At 37.5% G+C, this 20,735-nt stretch overlaps 1 protein-coding gene across 1 annotated transcript; it reads left to right on the forward strand.

The window, feature by feature from the left end:
* Window positions 1-16,338: 16,338 nt before the first annotated feature.
* On the forward strand, window positions 16,339-19,341 carry LOC111920605 (uncharacterized). Its single transcript, XM_023916181.3, has 4 exons — window positions 16,339-17,360; window positions 17,530-17,595; window positions 17,825-17,971; window positions 18,364-19,341. The coding sequence occupies exons 1-4, from the start codon at window positions 16,461-16,463 to the stop codon at window positions 19,054-19,056; spliced, it is 1,806 nt and encodes a 601-aa protein (XP_023771949.1). The 5' UTR covers window positions 16,339-16,460; the 3' UTR covers window positions 19,057-19,341.
* Window positions 19,342-20,735: the final 1,394 nt, after the last annotated feature.

Consider the following 20,735-nt stretch of genomic DNA (forward strand, 5'->3'; position numbering starts at 1 on the left):
CAGGGGCCGTTGTGGTGGTAGTTGCATTTGTTGCACTTGGGCGAACTTCCAGCATACCGACCCATCGGAGCAGTAGTAGTAGCAGCAGGGGTTATTGCGGCATGTATTGCCACAATTTGCTGCTTTTTGGTAGCCTGTTGCTTCTTCTTTCCGCTTAGTATCAGCGGGTTTGGAAGGTTCCGGGATGCCTAGGGTGGTTGTGGTTGCAGGGGTTTTGACTCCATGGTCAATGAGTCGTTGTGCTAATCGCTTGGCACTGTCAAAGGTAGCGGGGTTTGATGCTAGAACATTCCCCTGATACGGAGGCACTAGCCCCCATATGTACCTCTCGATCTTCTTCCCCTTGGTGGGAACCATATTGGGGCAGAGGGCCACCAGCTCGCTGAATCGGGCAGTATAAGTGACCACGTTGGTACCCTTCATCGTCAGGTTCCAAAGTTCCTGCTCCAGTTTCTGGATCTCGCCCCTTGGGCAGTATTCCTCAGTCATGAGGTCTTTCATTGTTTCCCAGCTTATGTCGTTGGCTACGACGAGAGTTAGTGCCTTAACATGGCCGTTCCACCATGTCAGGGCCTTTCCTTCAAAGGTACATGCGGCGTACTTGACTTTACTCGCCGCAGGGCATGAACAGATTTCGAAGACTGATTCAGTCTTCTCGAGCCATTGCGAGAGCGCAATGACTCCGCCGGTTCCATAAAAAGGCTTCGGTTTGCAATTTGTGAAATCCTTGTATGAGCACTCTCTCGAGCGCACAGGGGTTTCAACCGGGGTTGATTCCACAAGGGTTCCACCTCTGCTGGCATCAGAAGAGTGATACTGAGCCATGGCAGTTGCCACTGCTGCAGCTACGGCAGCATTCAGGGCTACAGTATCGATGACCGGAGGCGGAGGAGGTGGTGGTGCAGGATTATTCCTGGGAGATTTGCGAGGAGGCATCTTTCAGCTATAAGTTTATAAAGATAAGAAAAATGGTAAGAATCAATTTGTAAGCAACGTGAGAGTGACACATGGACTAACTAACCATAGCCCAACAGTTGAATGAGTGTTTGAAATCACAATAAGAAATATTAGTAGGAAAGCACAAGTGTATAGATTTTTCCCACAGATTAAATAGATTTCAATAATACTGGTATTACTGATGTAATAAGTTCAAGGAAAATTGACCTAACAGAAGGTCTTACATCATACCATATAGAAAAGTTTGACAGTTCTTAGATTCCTAATTAAAGTACTGAAAGTTAGGAATATTTTACAGACAAGTGCTACTTAGACCACAGATTTTAAAGGCTATTCTTTAATCAAAAGACAGAGATGTACTAGACATCATCTAACGGCGATGGGAATTCCCCGGGCGAGCCCTGAGGTCGGACACTTGACGAAACACCTCTTGAAGGTGTCGATCCTAAGCCCTCTGACGAGCTCGAAGTTCCAAGATTTCAGCTCGTGAGGCAGCCAGCTGTTGCTGCAGGGTTTCATTGATTCTCCGGGTCTGTTCCATGTCTTCTTCAAGATGGCGGATGCGGACTGTGTTGACACCTGAGTTGGCATCAATCTCTATGACCCGGTCGATGGCTGCTCGACCTTGCTCGACATTACGAGCTATTCTGTGGATAATGACAGGCAGAGCTCGGTCAGCAGAGCCACCATCGCTGACGTTGTAAAAGCTTCGGTCCCCAAAGTATGGTAAGGGTTGACCATGTTCATCACTCCAACGATTCAAGTTGTCTGCCCACAAGGGAGTAGGACCTGGAAAGCTGGTCGAGGGTTGTTGTTCGGGGCTTGATCTACGAGCGGTAGGTTGTTGACTTCAGGCTCGGAGTCGGATCCATCAGAAAAGCCTTCTGCGAGGTGATCATCCAAAGAGATTGGATGCTCATCTTTGGGCTCTTCATCGATCCACCCGGTATTGCCTTCATTTGGAAAGTACGGGTCGCCGTGATTGGATGCTCATCTTTGGCTCGCCGTGTAACTAGTAGTACAGAATACACCTATAGTATTTTAAGTTTAAGTTCTACTGATCCTCTTGTGGTATTGTTGGTAAGTTTTTAGACTTGTTAACCTATCACAACCATTCTAGGGCATATGCTAATCACTCCTAGGACCAGCATAGTTGATCAGGCTATGCCATTCCTAGGACTGACCATACATCCCCGAGCTCACTTGTGATATAAAACAATCGTAATACTTTTGTTCTTGTCATTGTGACACTGATTTTAGTATGAATGCAGACTAGTATACTTAATTAAATATTTTAATATTTAAAGTATAGACTCTTGGTTAGAGTGTTTTAATCCCTAATGGGTTTATAGTTTAGTATATCTTTTATGGGTTGACATACTTGATTCACTATAAACAATGCTCTGATACCAATCTGTTACACCCCAAAACCAAGAACGGCGGAAACATTCTGGGGCGGAGGACGTCATGTAAAGTATCACAACACAGTATATGTAAATAAGCAAACAACATCATCCATTGCATTAAATATATAATTTTAATACAAGCGTGTTCTGTACAGTTTTAGACACCAAAAATATAACGTAAATCAAAATAATAATATGATGAGTCTTGAATGCGCTCCATCTTCTCAAAAGCTGGTATCGGTACCTATCTACTGATGACCTGAGAATACAAGTTAGTTTGAAAGAGTTTATCAGCATTAAGCTGGTGAGTTCATAAGTATTTTAGTGTCGGTGTTTGTTATCAAAAACGTTTGAACGTCTCTCAAGTATAAGTTTGTAAAATGTATGTAAGTGTTTGTAAAAGTTTGAATCTCTCAGAAAAACCTATATTTTCTATTAAAGTAACCTTCTACCAAGGCTTAACTGTTTTGCATGTTCGTTTGTTGTAAAAGTGTGTAATTTCCCAAGTGCAACTATCTTTTAACAAAATATAGTCTGTACATTAAAGTTCAAGTGAGGTTATCACTAAAAATATGTAATGGGTAAATCATTGTAGTACTGTAGCTTAGTTTTATAGTAACTACTGTTGTACTAACTACCTTAAACCGGATTTATATTAAGGTAAAATGTGATAATTGCACCATGTTATCGACTGGTAACAACGACATATGAATGGTCGTAATAACGGAATGACGTTTGGCACCCGCAGACCTGTAGGTCCGGCTGTAGCTAGCAGCAAGGTGTAGGATAGTCAATCCAGTATAGATCTATACGCAACTCCAAGAGAATTCTGGCTACAACTTAGGCCATGACATTTAAGGCATGCTCTGATACAGTGGATCACAATTGTTAACGTATTAATGTAAGGGTAATGTTTCTCATTCTAGTATAGTTGTATATGTTCTCTTCCTAGTATAGTTGTATATGGACTCATGAATGAACTGACTCATTGATCTAGCAGTTGTAATAGTATGATAGTGTGTTACCCCGATGGTAACTTACTAATGGTGCGTCTAGTACGTATGAATATGGAAGTACTTTTATGTCTGTATATGTATATTTGCTATATATTTAATATTGAAACGACCTTCGGATGGTCACCCGAAATCCCACCAGACCACATCCAAATCGAGAAAAAGGAAATAGGGCGGATGGCCTTCCTAAGCCCTTTAAACATTATTTATACATCTATACATATATGGGCATGCAATTTATAATATAAAAGCATAAATAAGTTTTTATAAGACATTTGAAACATAAGTATTATTTTAAGAAAAGATCGACTTGATGTCAATCTATAAAACAATTTGAAGGCATAGGTTTGATAAAACAGTTTAAGTATAAGGAACATTTGTTTGAATCACAGTTGTAAATAAGTTTAAAAAGTAAAAGGGTTTGTAAAACATTTTGAAGTAAAACAGTTTGACAGACAGTTTGAACAGTGATAAAATCACTGGTTTCCCTAGTTATTAATCACATGTGATTAATGCAATCACATGTGATTGAAGCAATAACTATAAGTATTTAACTTGTATCCCCCCCATAAGTATTTAAAACATTTAAAATCATTTCAAAGGTTGATTAAAGGGGTATGAACTCACTTGAAAGTTTGAAGATAGCGAGATGGAAAACCGGGCAGAGTTTCGTCTTGGGAAATGGATTTTTTTTCGGGATTCTTGGGAATCTCGGGAGTAAAATCGACCCTCGGGACTTGAGCAAAAAGACCAGAGCTTCGGGTTTGAACGGGCATGGAAATCGAGGCAAGATCGTGAGAGAAAGGAGAGAAATGAGCAATTTTCCGGAAACCCTCGCATTCTATTTATAGGGGTTTTGAGAATCCTCGGTACGCGGGGCGTACGCTCGTACGCAGCGCGTACGCGTACGTCATGCATGAGCGAGTCCTCGACTGCCTCGGCTTCGGATGGGACGGATCGGATGGGACAGGTCGGATGGGGCGGGTCGGTAGCTTCGCATAGGGGCGACGTGGATGATCCGAGGCCCTTGATTCGTGTACGCGGGGCGTACGAGGGTACGCAGGGCGTACTCCGGTCCTATCTGCTGACTCCCCTTCGGATATTACCAAGAATTTATATTTAAATTTATATTTATTTTAAATAAACTTCTAAAATTCATATCTCCTTCATACAAACTCCGTTTTCGACGTTCTTTATATCCACGCATAGGTGAGACTAAGATCTACAACTTTCGTTTAGATTCCGTTGGCAAATTATGAAATTATTTTTATTATTTATTTATTAAAATGATGTGATTAAGGAATTTCTTCAAAAATTCATAACTTCCTCATCCGAAGTCAGATTTGGACGTTCTTTTTATGTACGCTCACGGTTTGAGGTTATCTATAACTTTCATTTAGATACTTAAGGCTAAAAACTATTGTATTGAAACTTCGCGTTTTTCGTTTAATCGCTGTTGCCGGTTTTGCCGAGAATCTTTGGTTGGTCATAACTTCTTCGTTATAACTCGGCTTTTAGGGTTCTTTATATGTACGAAAACCTTGATACGATTCCTACTACTTTATTTAACCCAAATAAGATTTTAGGAAAGTTATATTTTGACCTAGATTTGATTGGTTTTACATTACATTGTCTTGAAATATCGGGTTGTCACAAGATATTCGTCAATTACCATCTTTGCTTGATCTAATTTTCTTCACGTAGTTATCATCATACGACACGTAATAAGTTTCTTTGATTTTCTTTCAGTGTTTATTCAGAACCCTATACACTTTTGAAGTAAGTGAATACCTGAAAAAGATTCCTTCATTTGCCTTCACATCAAACTTGTTTCGGTTCTCTTTAGAATTGAATATGAAGCATCTAGAACCGAACACATGGAAAAACTTGACGTTCGGCTTGCGTTTGTTTAGAGTTTCATAAGGAGTTATTGAGAATCACTTATTGAGAAAAGACCGGTTCTAGGTGTAACAAGCAGCAGCAATGGCATCAGCCCAGCAATAGAATGGCAACGAAGCGAAGCTGAGCATGGTTCGGGCTGCCTCACACAACGAGCGGTTTCACCTTTCAACGACCCCATTTTGTTGTGTAGTATGGTGAGCAGACAAATTATGAGACACTCCTTTTTCAGCAAGAAACTCTTCAAACACTTGGTTTTTGAATTCCAGCCCATTGTCACTACGAATGTTTCTAATCACCTTTCACAGTTGAAGCTCTACTTGCTTTATAAAGATGTTGAGCTTAGAAGTTGCTTTTGATTTCTATTTAAGAAAGAAAACCCAAGTGAAACGAGAAAAATCATCAACTATAACAAGAATATACTTGTTACCACCGACGCTTTCAATAGCCAAAGGTCCACATAGATCAATATGTAGAAGCTCAAGCGGTTCGATGATCTTTGTGTTAACACGAGTTGGATCACTCTTCCTGCTTTGCTTTCCCATTTCACACGCAACACACAAATGTTCCTTATCAAACTTGAGAAGAGGAAGTCCTCGCACATAATCACCAAGAACGAGCTTGTTGATGTCTTTGAAGTTGAGATGCGAGAGCCTTCGGTGCCATAGCCAACTTTCGTCAGAATGTGATTTCGTTAGTAGAGATACAGATGGCTTCCCTCGTATTGGATTAAGGTTCAATGGATACATTTCACCAATTCTTTGAGATTTCAGTAGAACGTTCTTGGTCTTCTTTTCTATTATTTCTGACCCTTCATCATCGAATGAAACCTTTAGTCCTGTTCCCACCACTAGTTGCAAAACACTGATGAGATTGTGTTGTAAGCCTTCTACATATGCCACCTTTCTGATCGAGAAATATCCATTTGTGATCATTTCATAGCCTTTTATTGTGCCAAAAGAATTATTTCCATACTTGACACATCCACCATCCTTTAGAGCCCGAAACTCCCGTAGCTCTTCCCTTCTCCCTGTCATGTGACATGAGCAGCCACTGTCGATATACCATTCGTTATCAAACTGCTTGTTACATATTATTTGCAATAATCAAGAAGATTTAGGAACCCAAAGTTTCTTGGGTCCTCGTGAGCCTTTTACAGAACAGGCAATAGTAAGAGAAGAATCAACCAAATAAGTTCATTTTGTTAAGGTGGTTTCATTTTTCTTGTAATTGTGAAAATTTTGATTTTTTTAGATTTTGTTTCTTTGGCTTTAGACTTTGGAACTGTGTTTTTATTGATCATAAACTTTTCGTTCTGTTTCCTACAGTTAGCAGTCGTTTGCTTTGTCTTCTTTTCATCTTCCAAGATTAGCTGCCCTTTTCCCTTTTCATCCACTTTTGGATTTTGCTTTGAGTGAGAGGGATGAGTTTCAGGAGCGAAAACTTGATTTCAGTTCTTTTCGTTGTTGGGATGAGAACCGAAACCACTTTTCTGGATTTGTTTGCTTCGACTTTGGGAGCTGAAACTACTGTTTCGGTTCGCTTGACTACAGTAATGGCATTGAGTACAAGTAGTAGTGTTACGCTTTAATTTTGTTTCTTCTATAAGAAGTGAAGACTTGTCTGAGTGAGTGTAATTAGGGTTTTGGGACCTCCAAAACTGCTTCCTTTCAGAGAGATTCTTCTTATATCTCCTATTACGTTGATGTTTCTTCTCTGACAACTGCTTTGGAGTTTTATGGATGTTAACCTTGGGTTTTGGTCTTTCATCATAAGTTTCGCTCTTTGGCGAGGAGCTTTCGCTTGTCGCCATGACTGGTTCACTTGGAATCTTTTTGGTACCACTTGTGCTTGCCACATCAAAACGTGTAGGCTTGTTGAGTGGTTCAGCCACATATATGCCTTTGACCCTCCATGATGTTTTCTCAGAGAGACCAACCGTCTCATCAGCATTGTCGATTAGAGCTGACCAGAAATGCTCCTCACAACCTTCAGCATTGTCCTCATTCACTATTGTTGTTAATTCGGCTGTTTGTTGTTGTGTAACTCCTGTAATAGCATAAACCTGATTTGGTGCGGTTTGTACCTTTTGATATACCACAACCTTTTCTTTCAGAATTTTGGACTTATTTTAAGACAAACAAGCGAACTCAACGGAATTTTCAGAAATGAGACTTTTGATAGGTTTGGGTTCGCTTTTGACAAATTCAGAATAGTCCACCTCATCCTCTATGGATATTTCACTCATGACATCATCCTCATCAAATTTAGAAGTATTTTCAAAATCAATTTTGTTTTCTAAACTTAACTTGGCATTCAACGAGTCAAACTTCAGCATGGTTTCGGTTTTAATTTTTAATTTGTCATTTTTGTCCAAAAGGTTCTTAAGCATGTCCATATTGTCTTTGGACTTGATGAAGGACTTTATTTTGTCAAGACCAATTCTGTATGCTGGAGAAATTTCATTAGAAGATACAACTGCCTCACAGTTATATACATCAGCATCAACTTCATCCTCCTTTAATTGAAGGAAGGGCGGAATCATACTATGAATTTTCTTGCCTATTTCACAATCCAGATGCAATTGGGTAATATTGGAATATAAACATTTAACAATTAAGCAAAAAACATTTCTCTGTTTTAAAAGCTTTAAGTTATCCATTTTCAAATAAATTGTCTCATCCTTAATCCTAACTAACTTGTTCTCCTTTTGCTCTATCCACATCTGTCTCTCCTCACTATTTGAAGACACCCTGTTGAGTTGATTAGTTAGGTTAGAGTTTATGAGACGATTTTGTGTTAAACTACCACTTAAACAAGAAAATTTAAATTTTAATTCGTTCAGTTCCTTTTCATAGCTTGTGACAGGGATTTTTAATGATTCGAGAATTGATTGTACCTTCTTGATCAACTAGTCGCATTCGTTGATCTGCTCACCAACTAGTTTGGTAGCAAAGCACCTGTCTTCTCGCTGATTCGCTTTAATACATTCTCATTCCATTGTGTAGCCCCTCATTTGAGAGGCTCCAACAGTTACCGTCAAGTACTTCCCTGCACCTTCAGTGTCAGCTTCTTTTGCCACAAAATCCCTGCCATGTGTGGGCTTACGAACCTCTTTGTCTTCAGAGTCTGTAGACCAGACTTCCACACCACCAAACTCATTATCCATGAGATTTTTCTGCACAATTAAAGCATTCATAGTGTTATTAGCAGCAACTTTCTTCTTCTTTATTTCTTCTAGCTTTCGCATGTAGTAGGCTTCAGCGTCTTCATTCTCATTCTTTTCTGACATCTTTCTCAAGACACAATCTTTGGCAGAGTGATTTTTGCCTTTGCATAAGTGACAATCAAATCCAAAGTCACCTACAAGCTTACTTTCCTTCTTCGGTTCTTCATGTTGAGGAGAGTTCTTCGGTTCCTCCTTTGATTTACCCGAACTGTAGCTTCCTTGCTAGTTTCGGTTCTTGGAGTTAGGAAACATTCTACGTACAAAATTCTTTGGATTAGAGACCATCAAAGCATATTCTTCATTAGTTAGATCAAATTCTGATAGATCTAAATCTTCTTCTTCATCAGCCACGTTCTTTCCTTTTGATATGAGAGCTAAAGATCCCATGGTTGAAACAACATTCGTTACTTTGGTCACTGCACTTTCAAGTGATTTTAGAATCCCCACTAGCCTTCCCAAGGAGTAAGCTTTGAGTTGTTCATGAGCCTTTACTATAGACACCACCACCATCCATTCAATTCTTAGGCCATTCATGAATGTGACCTTTTGCTTAATTACCTTTCTTTCTATGCCATGCTTTATCATTTTGCTAAGAAAATGATTGAAATGATCAAAGGCTTGAATGAGCTTCTCTTCTAGTTTTTGGTTGAAGTCTCCAAACTCCGAAAGCAGTAAAGTTTGGATAGAGTGCTCAAGATCCTCATCGGTGGAATATAACTCCTTTAATATGTCCCATATCTCTTTTTCCGTCGTGCATGAACTGACCAACTGGAATGTGTCAGATTGTAGGGAGAATCTGATCATTCTTAGTCATTTAATGTTGCTTATAAGCTTTTCCTTTTTGTCTTGAGGAACATCCGTTACATCAAGCATGAGTTGGTTGTACTCCTTTTGCGTCTTGATTATTCTGTTTGTGCCGGGGTGAACAAAAAGGACCTACAGTTATGGCTTCCCAGATTAAGTATCCATTATCTTCTGAACCAATCACGTAGTATTCAAAGTGATGTGTCCAAACTGCATAATCTTGAGTATATAGGATAGGAATCTTGGTGGTTGATCCGATACTATTGGAGATGTTGATTGGGTTCGTTTGTGAATCTTCAAGAGAAATGATGATTTTGTTTGAAAACCTGCTCAAGATCAGACTAGTAAACAAAGTTAGAGTAAGATCGAAGTCTAAGAACTGCGTCAATGAAGGATGACAGTTCTGGAAGAAAACGATAATAGTAGAAAACCCTAAAACCTTTTTCAACAAAAGAGATGCGTATGGATTACACAGTCTCCTGCTTTGATACCAATTGAAGAGTTGAAAATTTCTTTAGATCGATTATATATTTGACAGGTAAATCAACAAAACAAAAAAAAACACTTGAATACACAATGAATCAAACGTATGTCGAATGATTAAAATATAGTCACACCTCAGAAGAGCTCGATTAAGAACTTCTACTATAGAGGTGTGTTAGGGTTTACAGTATGATCAATATGATCATTAAAACCTTAATGACAAGAATGTATGCATGCACCTTATATACTAAACCCTAGATAGAAAAACATGGCTGGACAGGCCCAAACCACGAGTATTAAATGGACCGAACTACTTAGGCCCAATGGCACAACCTCTTAAACTCAACACCTTGTCTATATAAACCATGAAATGAAATGAAGTTTCTTGCCATATCTGGTGAATAGCAACAATTATTTAAATCTAATCCTAGTCCATTACTAAGCATCAAAGAGTAAACTCCAATCTTGGTGACAGGTGACGATCTTCTGTTCCCCATGATCAAGTTTATCTTCCCATGCTCCACATCCTTATTTCTTCTTAGTCCCTGCAAATCGAAACATATGTGAAAACCACATCATGTATCAAGAACCCAAGAAATAACATGTGATGAATCATTAGATTTATTAGTGTATATACATGCGAAGGATGGATTAATCTTCCCCACCTTGATAGCTTGCAGATTTTTTGGGCAGCTTCATTTCCAATGTCCTATCTTGTGACAGTGGTGATACTTTGCCTCCTTGGGGTTTGAGTTGGGTTTAGCAGAACTAACATTAGTTCCACTAGATGAGGTACCACTCTAGGACTTTCCCTTGCTCTTTGAGGGAGCCTTCCTTTTCTTACCCTTCCCTTGCCTTATTGCCAAAACAGGGGCAGCAGTGGGAGTAGGAGTCGATGCAACAGACGTATCTTTGAGATTCCTCTCAGCAGTACTTAGCAAGCCTTGAAGCTTGCTCATAGCTTCCTTATTCATGTGGTAGGTCATGCGGAACTGGTTGTAGCAGGGAGGCAAGGAATGAAGGATGACGTCGATTGCCAGCTCTTCATCAAAGTTAACATTTAACTTTAGTAGACGATCAAGATATCTCTGCATCTTTTGCAGATGAGCGGTAAGGGACTCTCCACTACCCATTTTGGCAGTGATCATCGAAGTGATGATCTCGTACCTTTCTTGCCTAGCGCTCTGGTGGTACCGGTTGAGTAGATCTTGATGCATCTCATAGGGGTACATGTCCTTATAGGACTTCTATAGTTCTGCAGTCATAGTCGCTAGCATGATGCGATGGACTTTCGTGGCATCACGCTCATGGGCCTCAAAGGCTGCGATCTTATCATCAGATGCAATGTTGATGTTGATTTCCTTCAGCTTCTCATCAAGGACATACTCTTTGTCCTCGTAGCGAGTGACCATTTGGATGTTGCGGATCCAATCATTGAAGTTGGACCCGTCAAAAATCACTCTCCCATACAAGTTCATGAGTGAGAACGAGCCGGAGGAATTAGAGCCGAAAACGTTGTTGTTGACGTTCGACATCTGAAATAGAAAAAGAAAAAGTTTGATTAGAAACAAATCCGCAATTAAACACCCAAATGAAAAATTATGGCCAGGATCCAACAACATTATTTACAAATTAGAAAAGGGACGTCGTAATCTAATATGAAAATAATTTGAAGGTAAGTGAATGACGATTCACTAATTCTCCACCATGAAAAACGAAAAAGAGATTAAGTTTTAAATGTATTGAAAACTCCTAGATCTTTTGAGATTCATTGTACTTTTCAATGGCATGTTTAAATATCGATATGGCCTTCAGTTTCAGACTGGGATGCCGAGGACCACAAAGCCGGTTTGAATAACATGCAAATGTACATCGTGCCCTCATTGTTACAGTCACTTATTCGATGTACCGGTTAACCACACATGCTCCATTGAACTATGACAAACAATGAGTCACCCTTTGCCACCTTTTCTTAGAACCCAATTAGTGTGCCGGTTAACCACACACACTCCACTAACGTCTTAGCAAGGGTACAAAGTATAATTTCATGGAATTGCATCAATTTCACTTTTGCCTAAAGTAACTAAGATTGAGAATTATTAAAAAAGCATTTAGTTACTTTTATAAATTCATGATACTTTTAATGAGGAGAGGGTTGCCCTATCCTACCCGTTCGGTCAACGACCCTCCACCAATCAAGGAAGCAGTGGGTGAGAGTAGACACCCATTAAAAGACCATTTTATAGCCCATAACCTTATACCCTCCTTATAGTTCAGCTTCGTGAATGAGGCCTACTAACGGTAAGACTAGCATTTTAAGTTATATATATATATATATATATATATATATATATATATATATATATATATATATATATATATATATATATAAAATCTTATAATAAATAAAGTATAAGGTTGAGTTTTAAACTTGTAAAATTCTAGGGTTTAAAATTTAAATAATTCAAATTAAACTTTTAAGCAAACATTTAAATTTCAAAACTTGAGGGCATGTTTTGAACTTTTCAAAACACATAGGATCAACTAGCAAATAATTTAAAATTAAACATTTAATTTAATGATTATCTAAATTTGACCTAATCCATTTTATTTACAAGATAATTCAACAATTAATTTAAATAATCAAATATTATCAAATAAGAAATTAATTATTCAAACAATTGGTAATTATCTTTTGTTTTCGTAAGGATAATCATATAACTACAATAAAATTCAGATTTTATTAGTAAAAAATGATTTAGGCAACTATCCTTCAGCAAAACAGCAAGAAATCCCGAAAATCCCTATGTCTGACACTCCGACTCGCTGAGTCACTAACTGGACTCGCCGAGTTGGACTGACTCACCGAGTCCAACTAGTGACTCACCGAGTCAGGTCGGGCAGAAGGCAGAAAAACTATTTTCGGAGAGGATAAACAAGCAAGGTATCAATACAAAAGAAACCAATCAAGGCTCTGATACCACTGATGGGTTTTACACAAAATAACATCCGACGTGTTCATGCAAACCCTAAAGCTTGGATCTAAGTTTCTCTATTGTATATGCAATTCATCCAAGACTTACAAACTTTAGATCTAGCAATTGACATAAGAAAACAGATCTAGATGATTACCTCTTGAACAATAGCTCAAATCTTCTTGTCTTGGAGCTTAGAGTCACAAATGTCACTCCTCTAATGGCTTACAAACACCACACAAGCAAGAGGATGATTTGGAGAGAGAATGAGGCACTAAATTTCGGCTATGATCTCTCTATGGTATCAAGTCCCAGGAATTGGAAGCCTTAGGGTCCTATTTATACTGGAGCTGCTAGGGTTTCAACCTAAACCCTAATGGACAGCTTAGGCCTTAAGCAATCTAAGGAAGCTTCTGGAATAAGGCCTTTATGGCCAAAATTATGGATGGACACATCCTAATTTCGTCCATGCTTAGTCCAAGAGGCTCCTCGGTCCAATACTCAACTATCACACATTTGACAGTTTAAGTCCATGATATTAAATTAATGTCTTTTAGCACCAGAATTAATTTCCTAGTTAATTCCTGTCTAATATTAATTTAATTATATGATTTCTCTATTAATATATTATTCATATAATATATTAATAAACCATATTAACCTCTCTATTCATAAATCATCCTGTCAAGTTGCTTTGGTGAAGGTAACCCAAAAGGACCATGCACAACCGTGTCAAATACTTACCGATTATAGTTACAGGCTTAGACACAAATCCAACACCTCGTTGGTCTGTATGAGGGACAGGGACTGTTGTTCCAACATGATCTGTTACCCTGATTGGTTAATCATGTCCCTCACTGTGTTGGGGCCAGCGATTGGTTCAGGCAATAATGTTGTGAACATACTCCATGTTGCCTGAAGCCGTTATGTTGTCGTGTAGTGGAAGGAAGTATTATAGCTTACCTCTTAAAGCAAGGTAGAGGTCCTTTTATATCGAGGATCCTCGATGATCTGTACGAGGGACAGGGACTGTCACTCTGGCAGGATCTGTTATCCTGATTGGTGAATTATGTCTCTCGCTGTGTTAGGGACAATGATTGGTTCAAACGATAATGCTCTAAGCATACTCCTTGTTGCCTGGAGCCATTATACTTGTCGTGTAGCGTAAGGTGTCCTTGGCGGATCCAAATGTTTCGTACGGTCGTACCACCCTGAGGGAACGCCCAGGGGGCTGGTGTTGGAGCGGCCATGCTAGGCCTAGCCAAGCTAGATGAAGGGTCCTCCAGCCCGAGGGCTCTACTCCTGGCCTATGTTGGGGGCCACATTATCAAATACCACCATATGGAATCGGGATGTCACGAGACTTTTTGATATTTGTATAGATGAGCGAGTTGTCTTTGAAAAGGTAATGGGTCTTTGACAAGACATGTAAAATGCATTAGGCGTAAACCTTTTAGCATCTCGAGTTCAAGTTGTTACTGTGAGAGGCAATCACAAGCAACACACCATACACATGTAAATTAGTTAATATAGTGGTTTAACAAAACTAGCTTTTTTAGTTTCAAAATTTTATTTAAGGATCGATGAATGCATGCTAGTTTGGAATTTTTGATTTATATTTGACTATTTGTTATAAGATGGTTTGGTATTTTGGTAATTGATAGTTTGGTTTATGTTGATATTTTCGTAGTTTGATACATTTGTTTATATATGTTGATACTTCGGTAGTTTGGTACATTTTGTTTATTTGGTAGATAAATTTTGTTGATGCTTTTCTTAATAATGTGATGTATAAGCGAGACCTGAGGACAATAATTGATTGAGAAATTAAATATTGTATGGGCATTGACGGGGGAACAACATCGAGACGGACGCCGATAATGCCACTGCCAAGTAGTTTTATGTTTTACTATATGTTTTGTAGACATTTATGACAAATAACTTTAACGTTAACCATTTTTGTACAATTTTTTTTTATGTGATGTTTTTTCTATTTTTTTTATGTTGTTTATGTGTTTTTTATACCTTTTGGGTGCTGAGAAAATAATATTTGATGACTTAGCAAATAACTAGAAATGTGGGTGACATAGTAGGGCGACATCAATTGCAGATATATTAGTGGCGACATTGAAGCATTAATGATAAAACATTACATGACTTGTCGCAAACACTAGGACGAATTTGAAATGTATTAAGAGTGACTTTTGTCGACCCTATTGCCCTAAATTCTTGTAGTGCATACCTTTCTACTTTTTGATTGTTTTTATTGTTATTTGAAAAATATTAATGTATTTCCAGCCTTTTTTAGCAAGTGAATCGATAAAAATGTGATAATCATCTGCAATGAGAATTAAGAAAAATAAGTAGAAATAATGAAAATTATTTATCTTTTACTTAAAAAAGTTGATTTGCATAAAAGAAATGATTTTCACAAGTGAGTTTCTTCCAACGCAAAAAACATTTTCAAAAGGTTTTTTAATAGCAAAAACTTTTTGAAAAACCTATAGTAGATAGTGTTAGGGCCTATCTGTCAAATCAATAAACAGGTAAAAATGTTTGTGTGTATATGCAAGATAAATGATAATTGAAAAATTATTATGTTAAATGTGAGATACATTTCTGTCCAAAAATAAGTAAGCTTAATGAAATTTGAATTATAAACTTACTAAATTATAAGTACCACAAAATGTCAAAAATTAGATTTGAATTTTAATTTAGAGTATCGATCCCTTATATTTTAACCTAAGAGCAAGAAACATGATGATTTTATATTAGTTTTTTGGCATGAAAAAACTTCAAATGTAAAACCTTACTATATCTCTACAATTGAATAACTTTTAGCCTTTTATGAATCGTTTCTACAAGTTATCAATTATGATTTGTTAAAAACATATCCTAGAAACACAATTATTACAAAACCAGTTTTATCAAAGAGGGAATTTCATAACGAGGGTTTTTAGGCCGATTTTCGCACACATCCATAACTATAAATCCAACTATAAATATGAGGTTATGTATCATGCCATAAAATCATGCAAACCTCCATGGTCACATAAGTAATTTTAAAAAAAATTGAATAACCTATCTTTTTTTTTTTCACTAAAATTATTTCAAGTGTTTTTTTGGCATGAAAAAACTTATAAAAAAAAACCATCAAAAGTCTTAGTTCTAAAAAACTTATCATACCTTTGTTATGACACGTCATGGCTCTAAGGCTTGTATTTGACGTCACGCCTTAACAAAATGTTGCATTCAGTCATATATGTATATAAAAATAAATAATATTAAAAAATATAAATATAATTATTAATTATATACAAAATTAGCGATATAAGTCATGCCTTAATAAACGTTGTGGCTTGTTACAGCTCACAAACTTGAAGCTTGACATTGTACGTCGTTATATCACGCATCGCGTTATTTATAACTTTGAAAAAACTCTTGTCATGAGAATTTCAATATTACAATCTTTAGAAATTAAAATCTTTATACTTTATAAAGGATTAAAAGTTAACAACTTGAGGAAAACATTTGGAAATGATTTGATTTTTTTCTCCCACGTGTAACCTGTCTCCTCCTTTTATTTCGCCCTTGGTTCTACCTTTGTTTTTCCCTCGCAATACCTACCCCTTTCGAATTTACTTAATTGGAAATCTTGGTCTTTGTATTCTATATTTGATAGATCATCAAAAAGATGTCTGTTCTAAAACATTTCGAGCACCTCAGAATACGACTAGAAGTTATAAAATCAGCAACTAACAACTTTGCTAAAGAAAGCTGCATCGGAAGAGGAGGATTTGGGAAAGTCTACAAGGGAGAACTCCTCCATTCAAAGGGGCATAGCATGGTAGCTATAAAACGTTTAGATCGTTCTTTTGGGCAAGGTGACTCTGAGTTTTGGAAGGAGCTCATTATGCTTTCAGTTTATAGGCATCAAAATATTGTCTCCCTCCTAGGGTTTTGTGATGAAAAAGGCGAAAAAATTCTCGTGTACGAGTACGCATCCAAGAGAAGTCTAGACTTGCATCTCGACAACAAGGATCTAACATGGGTTCAGCGCCTTACGGTTTGCATCGGGGCAGCTCGTGGACTAGCATATCTTCATGATCCTGGTGAGACCCAACAAAGAGTATTACATCGTGATATTAAAAGTTCAAACATCCTATTAGATGAAAACTGGAACGCCAGAATTGCAGATTTAGGTCTATCTAGATTTGGTCCTGCTAACCAGAAATACACCTTTCTTGTGACCAATAATACTGTAGGCACCATTGGCTATTGTGATCCTCTATATTTAGAGACTGGATTACTAACAAAGGAGTCCGATGTTTACTCCTTTGGTGTGGTTTTGTTTGAAGTATTGTGTGGGAGATTGTGCTTTGGAAATAATGGATCCTTTACTCAATTGGTCCGAAAGCATTACAAACGGAACAACCTCAATGAAATTGTATGGGGCAATATAAAAGATGAAATACATCCTAGTTCTTTGAAGGTGTTTTCAACAATTGCTTACCGATGTTTGAAGTGTGACAATGAAAAACGCCCATTAATGAAACAGGTTGTGACAGAACTTGAGACTGCCCTTGAATATCAAGTAAGTTGCTTTTTTTTTTTTTAATCTTTCCATTCTTTCATTTTGTCTAATAATCGTCTCAATATGTATGTTTATACATTCTATGTATGTTTCAATGTGTCACGTCTATATTATCAAATATCTTGTTCAGTTTGCTATATAAATAAATCTAATTGTAACTTGTTAACAGCTCTCAGCTGCTTCAGTATCAACACCCACATACCAGCCCGGTTTTGAAAAGCTCAAACAAGAAAAGGTTGGTTTGGTTTGATCAGTTTAGTTGATAAGTATATTGCAGTATTTTTGAGCCTTTACAACCTCAAATTACACTCGTATAGGATGTAACGACTCCTTAGTAATTTTAACAATAGAAACTAGAAAGTTGTTGATCTAAATTGAAATATCTGATTAAGTAAAGTGACATTTGCCTAAACTTATTTTCTATTAATTGGACAATTCTTAAATTCATGTTTAATGTATTCTAGGTTGATCTCCGAGAACATGGGAGACACCAGGATCAGTACAAGTGGTTGGAAGCTCATGGAGTGGAAGAGGAGAATTTGGTCCATAATCTGCCAAAGGATCCAAGAAAAGACCTAAAGCGACATATTTGTGTTGACTTGGTCAAGAGGGTAATTCACTAATTTTTATTTTGGATATTCACACTTTTTTAATGTTTGACATGTGTTATCAACTTATCATAGTTGATCCATAAATAATAGTCCGTCCTTTACTTTTTGAGGCTCCATTAGAAGCAAACCGTGACAATAAAGGTGAGATCGGGATCACTCTTGATCTCAAAATATAGCCTTCGAAAGCTTGACCTATGTAACAAACATACTTATAACATCTATTGACATTCAATTTATCACACTTATATTCACGCACACACTACTTCGAAGCACTTATTTCTTATCATAAACAATCGAGTAAAATAAGATCTTTGTCTTTATATGTTTAATCTGGTCCCAAAAATGTAGTCGATATTTGGTCAATAGTAAAAAAAATGTTACAATTATCGCAGGTTCCCTTGTTCAAGGACATGAATGAGAGGCAACTCCACGATATTTGTCAACGACTGAAGCCGCGATTATACACTGATAATACTTACATCATCCAAGAAGGAGATTCTGTCGATGAAATGCTCTTCATCATACGTGGTCATCTTGAGAGTACAACCACATACAAAGAGAAAAACAGTGTCTTCAACAATGGTTATCTAGGAGATGGTGACTTCACTTCCGAGGAGCTTCTTACCTGGGCAATTGACCCTAAATCCGGTGCTAACTTCCCATCTTCCACTAGAACCTTGAAGGCGTTAAGTGAGATAGAGGCATTTGCATTACTAGCTAACGAGTTGAAATTTATTGTCCATCACTTTGGGATTCCCCAGAAACAGCTGCAACACACTTTTCGATTTTACTCAAAGCGGTGGAGGACATGGTCGGCATTCTTTATTCAAACAGCCTGGCGGAGATATTCCAAGAGGAAGGTTTTGAAGCAGCGAAGGATGGAGGAAGAAGCTGAATTGAACACATGCATCAATGGAGGTGGTGTCGGTGGAACTTCCTCCAGTGTCGGAGCTACGTTTTTGGCCTTGACATTTGCTGCCAAGGTGATTCTTGGAGTCTACAGAAACCGGAACCTGAAGATTGCAAGGGAAATGATGAAATTGCAAAAGCCTCCAGAGCCGGATTTTAATGCTCATGCTGATTAGTTAGTGATCACTCGATGGCATGATCGTATTAGAGCTGATTATGTGTATTGCTAATTTCTTGTATCTTGTGCTTGTACATTAACAAAATTATACATATGTATAGGCTTCGAATGCTTTTATGAGAAGAAATCCAGACAATGAATTTAGCAGAATGCCCAAAAAAAAAATTGGTGGCTTGTAAAGTTCTAATTTGCTTTATATGAGATTTGGCGCTACAAAATGTAAGCTGTGCAAGCTATGTATGAGATAGATCTCACCGGTCTTTGTTTGGGGTTTTTGATTGAATTTGGTTTTGTAATTATGTTTGTAAAAGACTATGTGATGATGCCCATTAAAAGTAACAAATCATGTTTGTGTAATCAGAGAGATTTGCAGCTGTATCTGCATCTTGTGCACCAAGGAAAAACAGCAGAAACAGGGGAGAGGAAAGAGGGACGAAAATAGAGGAACATGAACAAGGAAATAATAAAAACAAATGTTACTTGTTGCCAAAGTATTATGCTGGAAAAAGCTTAGTTCTGAATTGAATTCACAAAGCCTCGATTACATCCATATATTACTAAATAAAATAGTATTTTAGTCATACTCTAAAACTAAAAAGAAAAAAAAAAGGCAAGTTTCCAAAAATGCCCCTGAACCCTTTTTCCTGAATTAAACCAACATTCTCCACCGTAATTTAGAATTTCCTTCACTCCTATTTTCATACGCATGTCTTCAAACTTTATCCTGCCTAACAACTTGGTGAGTTTGTCAGCTCGTTGCTTAAGGGTGCTGACATGTGAAACGACTATGTCACCTCTTTGAACACACTCTCGAATTAAGTGATATCAAGCATCTATGTGCTTACTTCTCCAATGGAACATTGGGTTTTCATCAATTCGAGAGCTGACTTGTTATCAACGTGAAGGACAACCGGGCAGATAGGACTCCAGTTACAGCATGGATCATACAGTATATCCATATTCGTTGACATGCTGCTGTGGTTGCAGCCATGAATCTCATATCAAAGAAAGTGATTCAGGTTACATGAAAGAAAGGTGTGTAAAAATATCATAAAATCAACCAATCTTCAAACTAAACAGAACCATACGAAATTGATTGAAATTAGCAAGCAACATACTCAAAATTTGAAGGTAAATAAGTAAGAATTATTTATATAAACAAAATAACCTTCCGAAGTTTTTCTAGGTAAATAAGCAAGAAACAGGTAAAACTTGCTTCTAAATGCGAATTGAATCCGAGAATCATGAGCAGACACATATGATATAACAAAAATCGAAGAATCCAAAGACATAATATAAATAAAGAAAAGGATGAGATTTTACCTCTGTTTAAGTGTAATGAGCAGCAGGGTATTCACGAATATACATTCTATGAACATCAGTGAGTAGAAGAAGCAGAAAGTGCTCATTCAATACCTGATAACATACCAAGTTCCAAAAATCACTAATTGAAGCTCTTTTAAAGTGTCAAAGAACACAAGAATCAAAGAGAGGACTTGGGAGTACCATTATATTGGATTGAGAAACCTTAATTCCGATTGCAAGGAGGCCACAAATACGACAACAATCAGTTGATGGCGATGAATTCAGAGCTCTCCCCTCGCACATTTATCTATATTTCCATACCGAGCGGAGACGAAGAGAGAATGCATGAGCGGGGGAAGGTAGGGGTGGCAA

Source organism: Lactuca sativa, chromosome 5, assembly GCF_002870075.4.
Source record: "Lactuca sativa cultivar Salinas chromosome 5, Lsat_Salinas_v11, whole genome shotgun sequence".
Taxonomy (NCBI): domain Eukaryota; kingdom Viridiplantae; phylum Streptophyta; class Magnoliopsida; order Asterales; family Asteraceae; genus Lactuca; species Lactuca sativa.